The sequence below is a fragment of the Mytilus californianus genome, unplaced genomic scaffold (assembly GCF_021869535.1).
Source record: "Mytilus californianus isolate M0D057914Y unplaced genomic scaffold, xbMytCali1.0.p SCAF_1, whole genome shotgun sequence".
Lineage (NCBI taxonomy): Eukaryota > Metazoa > Mollusca > Bivalvia > Mytilida > Mytilidae > Mytilus > Mytilus californianus.
Window position 1 is genome coordinate 74,037,533 of NW_026262581.1, and position 13,281 is coordinate 74,050,813.

The 13,281-nt window shown below is 32.1% G+C and overlaps 1 protein-coding gene across 1 annotated transcript in view; it reads left to right on the top strand.

The window, feature by feature from the left end:
* Positions 1-13,281, top strand: part of LOC127723977 (slit homolog 2 protein-like) — a 64,028-nt gene that overhangs the window by 32,090 nt on the left and 18,657 nt on the right. Inside the window, exons 6-11 of the mRNA XM_052230689.1 lie at positions 1,158-1,229; positions 2,190-2,261; positions 5,815-5,886; positions 6,509-6,580; positions 7,431-7,502; positions 10,243-10,314. Coding sequence (XP_052086649.1) covers positions 1,158-1,229; positions 2,190-2,261; positions 5,815-5,886; positions 6,509-6,580; positions 7,431-7,502; positions 10,243-10,314 — 432 coding nt within the window. The remainder of the gene's footprint in view (positions 1-1,157; positions 1,230-2,189; positions 2,262-5,814; positions 5,887-6,508; positions 6,581-7,430; positions 7,503-10,242; positions 10,315-13,281) is intronic.

Below are 13,281 nucleotides of genomic sequence, written 5' to 3' on the forward strand. Positions count from 1 at the left end.
TGTGAGTGCATACTTTCAATTTAAAAGTATTATGCTGAAAGTAAAAAGACTTAATTCTTAATTCCATTCTCAATTTTATTAATCCATTGATAAATACAGTTCCTGTTTCACTAGATTTACTCGCTGCGTTCTTCCTTCAAAATGAAAAATCGGGTAAAATTCGCATTCGCTATTTCATGAATGAGACAAAGAGGACGAAATGTGATCAAGCCATATGGATCGATTCGTTAAAATCTATGCATCAGATATCTCCAAAAGTAAACCATATAATAGAAACGATCAACAAAATTTTGAACAGATAACGTTAACTTTCCGTGAATGACATTGTTATGCAGCTTCCTTGTATTCTGTTACTCCATATCAAGGAAATCCTAATCAATTTCATTACAAGCTATGGAATATCTTATCAAACAGGAGATATACAATCCATATATAGGTTGTCCTTGTATAGTGCTGATAAATACAAAATTAATGTAATTTTCACTGTGGAAACATTGAAATATGTAAAATATATAAAATCTGATACTTGTTACGATAGAAGTTCTGAAGCAATTAAGAAATAAAAGAATGTTAATTTTTATCTTTTCAATTTTAACTTATCTTTAGAAAACAGATTTGTTTTAGCTTATTTTGATATCAAACATTTCATTACAATCATTCAGGCTTTTCTTTTAATTGTTGGGTTATAAAAGAGTTGGTCGTGCGCTAAGTTTTAGTATGAATCGCTTCCAGATTATATATAAAGTACATTCTGCTGCCATTATAATTTCATTAATTGTCTTATGTTTGTATAAAAGAAACAATTTAAAAACATTAAACATGAATTGCTTATTATATTATATATCATATTAAAAAGACTGATCGACCAATAGTATTAGTTCTATAGAGGGTAGCACATTTGTCGGACTGACAAATATACAGAATTTGAAAATAGATTTATAAGTTTCTTAACGAGAGGAAATTTGATATTGCTTGATGTGAACTCTCGAGTTATTAGATTTCCATATTATTACAAACGAACCTGGAGAGTTTATTGTTATCATTATCGAAATTATATAACTAAGTGTTTAGCTTTCTATTAAATTTGCAGTTCATATAAGATAAAATTTGCAAATTGGTAAATTACTTATTACTCAGTTCGCAAATTCTTTTTGTAGACATAGCCAGTCAAACAGGATCACCTCTGTAGAAAGAGGATCTCTGGATGGATTATCATCCTTACAAAAGTTGTAAGTACCGACTGTCTATTTTATCTGTAATATTTTTTCTGCCATTCATTTCTTACAGCCTATATTTATATTTTTATCAAGCATGCAATATTTTCCCCTTTGCATTAAGAAACAACAAATCACCATTTGTTTTAACTTATACCTTTTGACGTGACAAGATGTTTTAATCGAGTTGATACTCTTCCGTATTACGGAAATAACAATTAAAGGTTACTAATGGGCCTATTAAAGACTGTTCAGTTGACAGACAGAAATACGGCTAAAATACTAGAACGATAAATAGTACAAAAACGATAAAAAGATATTAAGATCGTGAATGATTCTTACGAACCCTGTTCCCTCGCCTGTGAGTGCATACTTTCAATGTAAAAGTAATATGCTGAATGTAAAAAGAATAAATCCATTGATAAGTATAGTTCCTGTTTCACTAGATTCATCCGATGCGATTTTCCTGAAGAATCGGGTAAAATTCGCATTCGCTATTTCATAAATGTAACAAAGAGGACGAAATGTGGTCATATGGATCGATTCGTTGAGATCTATGTAACAAATGTCTCAAAAAGTCGACCATATAGTAACGTTCAACAAACTTTTGAAAAGATAACGTTAACTTTCCATGAAAGCCATTGTTATGTAGCTTCGACGTATGCAGTTACTCCCTATCACAGAAATTTTTATCAATTTAATTGCAAGCTATGGAATATCGTATCAAACAGGAGATATACAATCCATATATAGTTGGTCCTCGTATAGTGCTGATAAATACAAGATAAATGTAATTATAACTGTAGAACCATACAATTAGATTAATCTTTTATCTACATATGCAGAGTTCATTGTTATTATTATCGAAATAATAGAACGAAGTGTTTAGCTTTCTATTAGATATGCAGTTCATATAAGATAAAATTTTGCATCTATAAATATTACTTATTACTCAGATCACAAATTCATTTGTAGATATCTCGGTTATAACATGATCACTTCTATAGAAAAAGGATTTCTTGATGGACTGTCATCCTTAGACACGTTGTAAGTCCCGAATATTTATTTTATATGTGAGATCATTTCTGACATTTCATTTCATACAACTTTTATTTATATTCTTATCAAGCATTCAATATTTTAACCTCTACATTAGGCAGCAACAAAACAATCACCATTTTTTTATCGAGATAATTATCCTTACACCTTATGACGGGGTAAGATTTGTATAGTCTTGTTAGTACTCTTCGTTTTCCAGTTAGAACAATTAAAATATATTATATGCCAATCAAATATTGTTAGTTAATCGAAAGATATATGACTTAAAGACAAAAAAGATATAAAAGATCATGAATGATTCTCCTGAATCCTGTGTCTCGCATGTGAATTATACTATCAATTTAAAATGTTATATCAAATGTCAAAAAACTAAATCCAGTTATCAGTATAAAACGAAAACCTATATGTGGACGGTGATTTTCTTTCGGCAGTATTAGTTCTACAGAAGCTAAGGTAGGGTAAGGAGTTACAGTTTCATTAGAAGCATCCGCTGCATTCTTTCTTTAAAATAAGAAAATCTGGTAATAATCGCATTCGCTCATATCATAAATGACAAAAGTGGACGAAATCTGTTCTAGGCAAATAAATCTATCGGTTGTGATCTATAAAACTAATTTTGTAGACATTTTCAATGTTCTCATAGTTATGTAAAAGAGGGACGAAAGATACCAGAGGGACAGTCAAACTCATAGATCGAAAACAAACTGACAACGTCATGGCCAAAAATAAAAAGACAAACAGACAAATAATAGTACAGATGACACAACATAGAAAACTAAAGACTAAGCAAAACGAACCCCACCAAAAACTGGGGGTGATCTCAGGTGCTCCATATGTAAAATGTTCTGACAATGGCATAATATTAGGCAATTAAATAAAAAAAAATTGTAATATTAAATATTTTCTATCAAATGAAAAAACAGCTTGTATTTAGACTATTTTTATACCAAACATTCTAAGAATTTAAGCTTTTTATCAGGTTATGAAACCGTTGGTCGTGCGCACATTTTTAGTATAAAACCTTTCACTTCATAAATTTATTACATTATCCTTCCCTTACGATTTCAATAATTGTATTCGCTTTGTATAAAAGACGCAAGTCAAAGAGTTAGTCGTAGATTGCTTATTTTATTATACATTATATTACGGAGACTTAGCAACCAATAATATTACTTCTAAAGATTATAGCATTTTTATCACTAAAATGATAACAAGGCTGAGCCATGAGAAAAGAAACCACACCTTAATGCAATTATCTTCTTGGCAACATATTTTGAACATATCAGCAGCTATATCCAATCGGGTTTGAAACTTTAATTCACAACATCATACGACACTTCCTGAAGTATTCTCTAAGTATGTCAGTTGGTAAAATTTACAACGTACTAGGAATATTCTCTCTCTCTCTCTCTCTCTCTCTCTCTCTCTCTCTCTCTCTCTCTCTCTCTGCTATAGCTAAATATAAATGAAAACTGTGTAACACATAACTTGTCAACCAAGGCGAAGCTGAGCTATGAGATAGAGTTAGTTGTCTCCCTCGTATTAATCAATAAAATTCTGCCATTCTAACGTGAAGTATAATAAACAGCAAATATCAAACTTGAAGTGTGAATTTCTGTACTGTACAGCTAGATACCGCCACGTCCGGTCTATGCATTTGTTTGATGTTTTTCTTTGTATCGATCTGATGAGTTAAGCTTTTTCAATTGATTTTGATCAATATTTCTTATGTTGTGCTGTTACACAACTGTCCCGGGCTAGGGGGATGGTTGAGCGCTCACAAACATGTTTAACCCCGCCACATTCTTTATGTGCCTTTACAAAGTCAGGAGCCTGAAGTTCAGTGGTTGTCGTTTGTTCATGTCTGTCATATTTGTTTTTCGTAAATTGTTTTGTTATGATTTAGGCTATTAGTTTTCTCAATTGAGTTGTTTCATACTTATTTTTTATGTCGGGGCCTTTTATAGCCGACTATACGTTATGGGTTTTTCTCATTGTCGAAGGCCGCACGGTTGCCTATGCTTGCTTACATCCACTTTATTTAAACTTTGGTGGATAGTTGTCTCATTGGCAATCATACCACATCTCCTTATTTTTAGATTGTTTCAATATATAACAGTAGAAGAAAACATTTAATAATTTCGTGGGTCTGTAGTTTATTTGTTGACAAACTGTTCTTGGCATTGATAGACTTTTTATAAGCGGGTGATTTTTTTTTTCACAAAAGAATGTTTTCTTGATTTTATTGTGTAAATATAACATGTAGAATGATACAGAAAATATACTAACATATTTGTATCGACTAAGATCAAAAGAGCTTCATTGGTCAGAATGGTTATGTGAGATAGATTAAATAATTTCGATTTCGCTAGCGTTAGAACTGATTCCCACTGTACCTAACTAACTGACCTATTGTTTTTAATACATGTGCTTCTTAAACATGCAACATTTCCAAGTAAACGTTAAGCAACAACAACAAAAATTATCATTGTTTCTTATTAAGACATTTTAAATTGCTTTTAGTTCAAGATATTTCCTTTCTATTCAATATACAGTTCATATCAGGCATGGGGCGAATTACATTGCAATGTAATGCATTATATTACAATTACTTTGACCAAACCATGCATTATATTACAATTACAATTACATGCATTTATCAAAGTAATGCATTATATTACAATTACTTTTGCAAAGTAATGCCTTGAATTACACATTACATTTGAAAATTTTATTAGTGAATAGAAAAATTAAACATTTTGAAAAACAACTAGAAGTCACAAAAGATTCTAGCATATGCAGTAACTGTTCCATGAATTGAATATAAGTATACATGTAAAAAGTCTATTTAATTTGACTTTTACAATTTTTAATTATTTTAACTTAATGTTGACTTTACTTTTATAAATATATTTTTTGTTGTTTTTTTTTTAATTTTAAACGAAATATTTAATTACTGTGAATTACTTCCCTAATTATAAAATAAACATAGACCTTAATTAATGAACAATTGTCTAAATGGTGAAAATATTGATTGTTAAACAAACTAATTAGTGTTTTATTACAAAGTTTAATTATCTTTTATTTCAGCAAAACAAAGATATTCTTTGATCTTATGACAATAATACAGCTATGCTTTTCAAATATCAATCTTTGTATGCAGGAAAATGTATGAAATAAGATGAAATAAAGAAATATTCTAATGATTAACATATTCTTAGTTAATCAAGAAATCTTAAATTTGGTTTAGTTAAAACTCCAACAATATGTTATAGATGTAGTATGTGAAAAAAGTAATGACATGTAATGCCATGTAATGCATGAAATTACACAACTTTTTGCTAAAGTAATGCATTATATTACAATTACATGTAATGCACAAATTGCTGCATTACACATTACATGCAATTACTTGGAAAAATGTAATGCATTACCATGCATTACAATTACAAATTTGCATTACCCCATGCCTGGTTCATATTAGATATAATGTTGCACCTAGGTAAATTACTTATTACTCAGTTCGCAAACTCTTTTGTAGTTATCTCACGGCAAACCAGATCACTTCTGTAGAAAATGGATCTCTGTATGGATTATCATCCTTGAAAAAGTTGTAAGTACCAACTATCTATTTTATCTATAATATTTTCTTGGCCAATGATTCTTGGAAACCCTGTGTCTCACCTATGAGTGCATACTTTCAGTGTAAAAATATTATGCTGAATAAGTATAGTCCCTGTTCACTAGATTCACTCGCTGCGTTCTTCCTTAAAAAAGGGAAAATCGGGTAATAATCGCATTCGCTCATTTCATTAATGAGACAAAAAGGGTGAAATGTGGTCAAACCATATGAATTGATCCGTTGTAACCTATGTAACAGATATCTCAAAAAGTCGACATATCATAATAACGATCATAAAACTTTAGAAAAAATAACGTTAACTTTCAATGAAAGCCATTGTTAAGTAGCTTCCTCGTATGCATTTACTCTCTACCAAGGAAATTCTCATGTGTTTTATCGCAAGCTATTAAACATCGTTTCTACCAGGCGATATACAATCTATATATAGGTCCTGCTAGAATGCTGATAAATACAAATGAAAAGTTCACATTATTTGTTTTATCAAAATTTTAAACCATATTGACTAACTTTTTATTCAATATACAGTTCATCTTAAGATATAATGTTGCACCTAGGTAAATGACTTATTACTCAGCTGCATATTCTTTTATAGATATCTCAATCGAAACAGGATCACTTCTGTAGAAAATGGATCTCTGGATGGATTATCATCCTTAGAAATATTGTAAGTACCGACTATCTATTTTATCTATGATTTTTCTTCTGCCATTTTATTTGTTACAACACTATTTGTATTCTTATCAAACATCCTGTTGCACTAGATTCTTCCGCTGCATTCTTCCTTTAAAATAAGAAAACCCGGTAATAATCGCGTTCGCTCATACCATAAATGAAAAAATAATAAATGTTGCACATAGGTATATTTATAAGTTTGATAGCGAGTGAGAATAAGATATCGCTAGATACAAACTTGAGTTATCTAATTTCAATATAAAAATAAACGAGCCATCGTCGAGTTTATCATTTCTATTTAGATTGAATAAAGAGAATTGACAGCAAGCAATATCCAATTCTCGCGAGTTGATTAACCTATTTCACTTATAGTCAACAGCTCTCATTGTGTTAAACTGAAAATAACGCGTATCGTTTGTCCAGTCTTTTGCACATACCAGTATGACGTAATAAATCTTGTTCCGGCGTCATACTTTAACATCAGACATTTTAAAACTGGTTGTTAGCTTCAGAATGTAATAAAATTAGACAAAAATAAGATTTAAGGGTGAAAAGTGAGAGTGTTTTGCACATTATTGAATATTAACATATGTCCGTTACCATGGACGAAATGTGCATGGTCTTAATCTTTGAAATTCATCAATGACCCAACATAAAACCAATGGAAAGTCGTAATATTGTCTCATGATGCTGGATAAGCCAATCATATTAATCAGTTTTCGTATCACTTTTAATACGTGCAGTGTGATATGAGAAATATCGCTTCATTAGATACAAGGAATAGATATCAGGCCACAACCATCAGAGAATACTTATTACTCAGTTCGCAAATTAATTTGTAGAGATATCAGTGGAAATAGGATCACGTCTGTAGAAAAGGGATACCTGGATGGATTATCATCCTTACTTAATTTGTAAGTATAGATTGCTTCTTTCATCTATAAGATCATCCGGACATTTTATTTCTAACAACCGAGATATCGTGACACCAAATCGCCTGCACTGTATCCGACGCGAAGGACCACTCGACCACCTAGGCTTCACAATACTAAAGCTTTCGGTGGCCGGGTGTTACCTTTCCTCGTCAGTTTTAATCTAGCGTCGTAATACAGTACATGATATATAAGGCATGAAGATGGATCTTAATTATAAATTTGATACTAAACAGAAAACAATAAACTTGCGGAAAAGATGATATACCGCAAACAAAAGGTGCAAAGGTTTTTGTACACCATATCCGGATTTCGACAATTTATGTCTCTTCAGTGATGTTAGGACTCGAAACGGTATTTGGAAAGCCATACAATTAACCTCAATTTAGGATAGACTCTTGAATTTTGAGGAGTCAAAATAGGATGAACGGATCATATAAACCCGAAGGCAAATATAATACAAGCCCAAACGAAAAAATATAAACAGGTCTAAATTGAAAATAACGTTCAAACCTATGATTGTGTTGGATAAAAACCGCAATTTGTATACGTGTGCATGCAAAACAAATTTCTTGTTAGAGGGGTCTAAATACAGCACAAACAACATTTTCCAAAAGACCAAAAAAGTGAAAAAGTATATTTTAACAAAACGCATTTGACTAACAGGTCGAACAACAAATGTTCTTATAACCTGCTGACTGCCATATATATATATAATAAGAACGTCTGAACCAATGACGATTCTACAACATATTTTATCCATCGGATCACCAGCAGTGATGGTGATACAAGGCTGAAAATTCATTCTGTATATATAATTCGTCTAAACAACAGCCCAACAATGTTAGATCTGTAAATTTTTTGTTCTTCTTTGGCCGGGATTCGAACTCATGCTACTGAGATATCTTAGCATCAAATCGCTTTGCACTATGCCCGACGCGCTAGACCACTCGACCACCAAGGCTCTATAATAATAAAGCTTTCGGTGCCCGGGTGTTAACTCTCTTCGTCATTTTTAATCTAGCGTCGTAACACAGTACATGAAATATAAGGCATGAAGATGTAATTGTTACAGATCAGCTGAATTATCTATTGTAAAGGATCCTACAAATTATTGTAAGATTCAGTCACAGAAATAATTACATTATAAGTACGTCTGAACGAGTGACGACTCTACGACAAATTTTATCCATCGGATCACCAGCAGTGATGGTGATACAAGACTGAAAATACATTCTGTATATATAATTCGTCTAAATAACAGTTATCCTTCATCAGTATGATTATGATGATGTAAAAAAATCATACAGATGAAGGATATCTGTTATCCGAAATGTTTATAGATACTTATATTTAATGTTTCCTTTTCTTAATATTGGTGTTGTTTTGTACACATCTTGAGCGTATATATAATTTATTTATTGTGTACAGGTATCGTAACGATCCAGCGTCCTCGTCAAAAGGTCGTTGAAAAATATCTAGACGTTATACAGCCTTGTTTGTACTCTTCGCTTTACCGGTAAAAACAATTTGAATATATTAAGGGCCAATGATATATTGTTATATGACAGACAGAAATAGGACTCAAGGACAAAAAAGATAAAAAGATATAAAAGATCGTGAATGAATCTCCAAACTGTGTCTCGTCTGTGGTTGCTACTTTCAGTGTAAAAGTGTTATATCAAATGTATAAAAATAAATCCAGTTATCAGTAAACCAAACAAATATAATTTTGATAGTGATTTTTTTTTATAGTACTAATTCTGCAGTAGCTACGGTAGAGTAAGGCGTTCCTGCTTCACTAGAAGCATCCGCTGTGTTTCTCCTTTAAAATAAGAAAATCATTTCATAAATGAGACAAAGAGGACGCAATCTGGTCAAGCCTTATAGATCGATCCGTTGTGATCTTTGTAAAAGATGATTGATTGTTGGTTGCTTAACGTCCAGTGGCAAATATTTCATGCATGTTCAGGACGATAACAAATTAACGAAAAATACTAAAGGTAGGTCCTGTAATAGAAGCCGTCCGGGATATTGGTCGGGTTATTTGGACTGCAACTGGAAAATGAGGGTAAATTGGATTAGGACAAAACATGTACCTTGCAACAGGCCACCTCCGGCACCGTCAAATAGTTGTTGCAATGTTTCGTAACATGCAGAGAGCGTGGAATCCTCTTTACACGAGGCATCGGATTTAACATCCGTATTCTAACTGGACGTGGCAGCGTACTTGTACATCCCGCATAATAAAACGTACGCCCCACTTTGGAAAGGGTTTTACTACCGGCTGGTAGAAATTGATACCGCTTGATATCAACTCAAGTTTTTTTAATTCAAAATGACTGTTAAGTCTAGTTGTTTCAGAATAATGAATAATGTCTACTTTCTGACAGTTTACTAGTGCAATCTATGAATATATTAAATCGATATGAAATGAAAATTCTTCAGTAAGAAAAGAATACGGAATTTTAATTTTTAAATATTGATAAAATTTGGATTACTAAATTTATACTTGAATTGGTGGTACCATACTTCATCTTCAGTGTATTTGGTGATTCCTAGGTAAAATATGTTTTAAAGACTTTATTTATATGATTCAGTTACATTGTAAATTGCTTTTACTTCAAGCTTTTTCCTTTCGTTTCAATATACAGTTCATATTAGATATAATGTTGCACCTAGATAAATAACTTATTACTCAGTTCGCAAATTCTTTTTGTAGAAATCTCCAGGGAAACGTTATCACTTCTGTAGAAAGTGGATCTCTGGATGGGTTATCATCCTTAAAAAAGTTGTAAGTACCGACTATCTATTTTATCTATAAATAAGCCTAAACTGAAAACAACGTTCAAACCTATGATTGCGTTGGATAAAAACCGCAATGTTTATACTTCTCACATCCTCAAGTATATTCTTATCAAGCATGGAATATTTTCCCCTGTACATATAGCAGCAACAAAAAACTAATATATGTTTATCGAAAATATTATTCGAATACTTTTTGAAGTGGTAAGATTTTTTTTCAAATCGTGTTTATACTCTTCCGTATTACGGTGAGAACAATTTTGATATACTAATTGGTCAATCAAATACTGTTTAGTTGACAGACAGGAATATTGCGTATAGACAAAACCTTTAAAAAGATATAAAAGATAGTGATTGATTTTGGGGACTTTGTGTCTCGCTTACGAGTGCATGCTTTCAGTGTAAAAGTGTTATGCTGAATGAAAAACAAGCTAAATCCATTTAAAAGTAAAATACAAAAAGTCTATATGTTGTTGGCGATAATTTTTCTTCATTGATATTTCGTCAGAAGCTACGGAAGGGTAAAATGTTCCTGCTTCACTAGATTTGTCCGCTGCGTTCTTCCTGTAAAATAAAAAGGTAATAATCGCATTTGCTCATATCATAAACGAAAAAAGATATAATGTTGCACCTAGGCATATTTATAGGTTTGATAATGAGTGAGAATTAGATATCGCTTCATTTTTAGACTTATACCTTGAATTTGACATAAGCAATCATCTCAGTACCAGTATCTATTACAAACGATACGATTTTAATTTTGAATTGATAAATTTCCCCCACCTTAGCAGCAATTTACAAACTTCAACTGCATATGGGAGATACATTTCCCAACTCATTCAGTATTCAAGAGCTTGCAGCTGCTACTCAGACTTTATAAAACGTCCCCAATGTCTGAGCAGAAAGTTGATTAACCAGGGTAATGTCAAAGAACGTATCGTCCTTTTTCTAAAAAGGTTCATCGGAAGATACCAAGACCTTGTTGATAAATATTCAGTATCAACATTACAAATAATACCTGATGGTCTTGGAGTATAGATTCTAGGAACTAACGTTGTTTATCATCTTAATAATGTGTCTTAGTGTTTTTTATTTGAATTTGTATATTTTGTCACCTTTACTGTTTAGTTCATTTTTGATTATATACTTTTGACGTGGCTCGGTATTTATACATCACGCCATTGTGTTATTGTGCTATGGTCACTTTTATATTCTTGTCTTTCATTTTTGCTTAGGAACTTCGTATATAGAGTATCTATATGCCATGTTGTTTTTCTTTGATCTTAACACAATGTTTACTGCTGTACCCCAACTGTTGACCTTTGTATCTTTTATGTCTGTTTGTTTTGCTCACACATTGATGTCAATATAATGGAAGGGAATGCGACTGTCACACAAGTCAGAGGTTTGGCTAGTTATAACACCAGGTTAAATCCGCCATTTTCTACATAAGGAAATGCATGTACCAAGTCAGGAATATGACAATTGTTTTCCATTCGTGCTTTTGAATTTGCCATTTGATAAAGGACTTTCCGTTTTGAATTTCCCTTGGAGTTCGGTAGTTTTGTTTTTTTTACTTTTTGATATCAACTCGTTATCTAGTTTCAATATAAGGAGCCTTCGGCGAGTTTATTAATTTCATTTAATTGAATAACGAGAGTCGATTTCAAGCAATATCAAATTCTTATGAGATGCTAAACCTATTTCACTTATGGTCAACACTCTCATTGTGATAAATTAAAAATTCCGCGAATCGTCGATCTAGTCTTTTGCAAATACATGTACCATTATGACGTAATAAATCTTGTTTCGGCATCAAACTTTAACATCAGACATTTCAAAACTTGTTTGTCAGTTTCAGAATGTAATAGAATTTGACAAAAAGAAGATTTACGGGTAAAAAGTGAGAGTGTTTTGCATATATTGAATTGATAACATATGTCCGTTACCATTTAAAATAATCATTAATGACTTTACGAATAGCCAATGGAAATGTCGTAATATCGTCTCATTGTGCTGGATAAGCCAATCTAGTTTTTGCATGACCTTTCCGTATCACACTACAGAGACATATCTAGTCATGTAAATATGTCAATTAAGGTTTTGATTATGTAAATGTTGCCGGTATCCTTAATTATCATTCCGTATAAGAACATATGCTTGGTTATTTTGATGCTACTGAGCTCCTTCTTATTTGTTACGTTTACAAAAAATCTACCCGATAATATGTGCTTGATTATAACGAGGTCTGTAAAAATGTTAATATCAATGACAATACACCTACGTCATTAAATTGCAGTAATTCCAAATACATTGATGGCCCCAGTTCCCATGTTATAATAGGAGACCTTAACATCGTCTAGAACCGTGAGTTGAAATTATTCCTTAGTAAAGGACCTAAATATCGTCCCCTGCCAATTATTAATTGGAATGAGTGTCGTAACATCATCCACGACTCACTCCGTACTTGCTATCTGAAATGGGTAAACCGAGAAAAAAACTGACTTAAAATCCTTAGATTCTTTTTCTTTTATTCAGTAATGAACATATTTGCTATTCGTAATAAACATTTCAAAGAACATTTTACTCCTAACCAGAACCACAATAGCCCTATTGCTTGTATCAAACATAAGCCAAAAGATCACGCCAAGGAATTTGCTTTGTCCCGGCTGATAAGGCTGCCAATAATATCATTATTGTTTGACGTAAATTTTTGTTGAGGTTATGCAAAAGAAAATCACGAATTCACCAGCATTCCAACTGACACAATTTTTGGAAATGACATCTGTAACAAGCATAAACTTTTAGCTACCTCTTTATACGAAGAACCTAATAACATGAAAGTTCCAACGATAAACTGGCTTCCGAAGATGCCCAAAATAAAGGCAACCGTTCAGTGATTAATTTTTTTACCAAATCATCTCACCGTCCTTACAGTACAGGCAGACGGGATTTG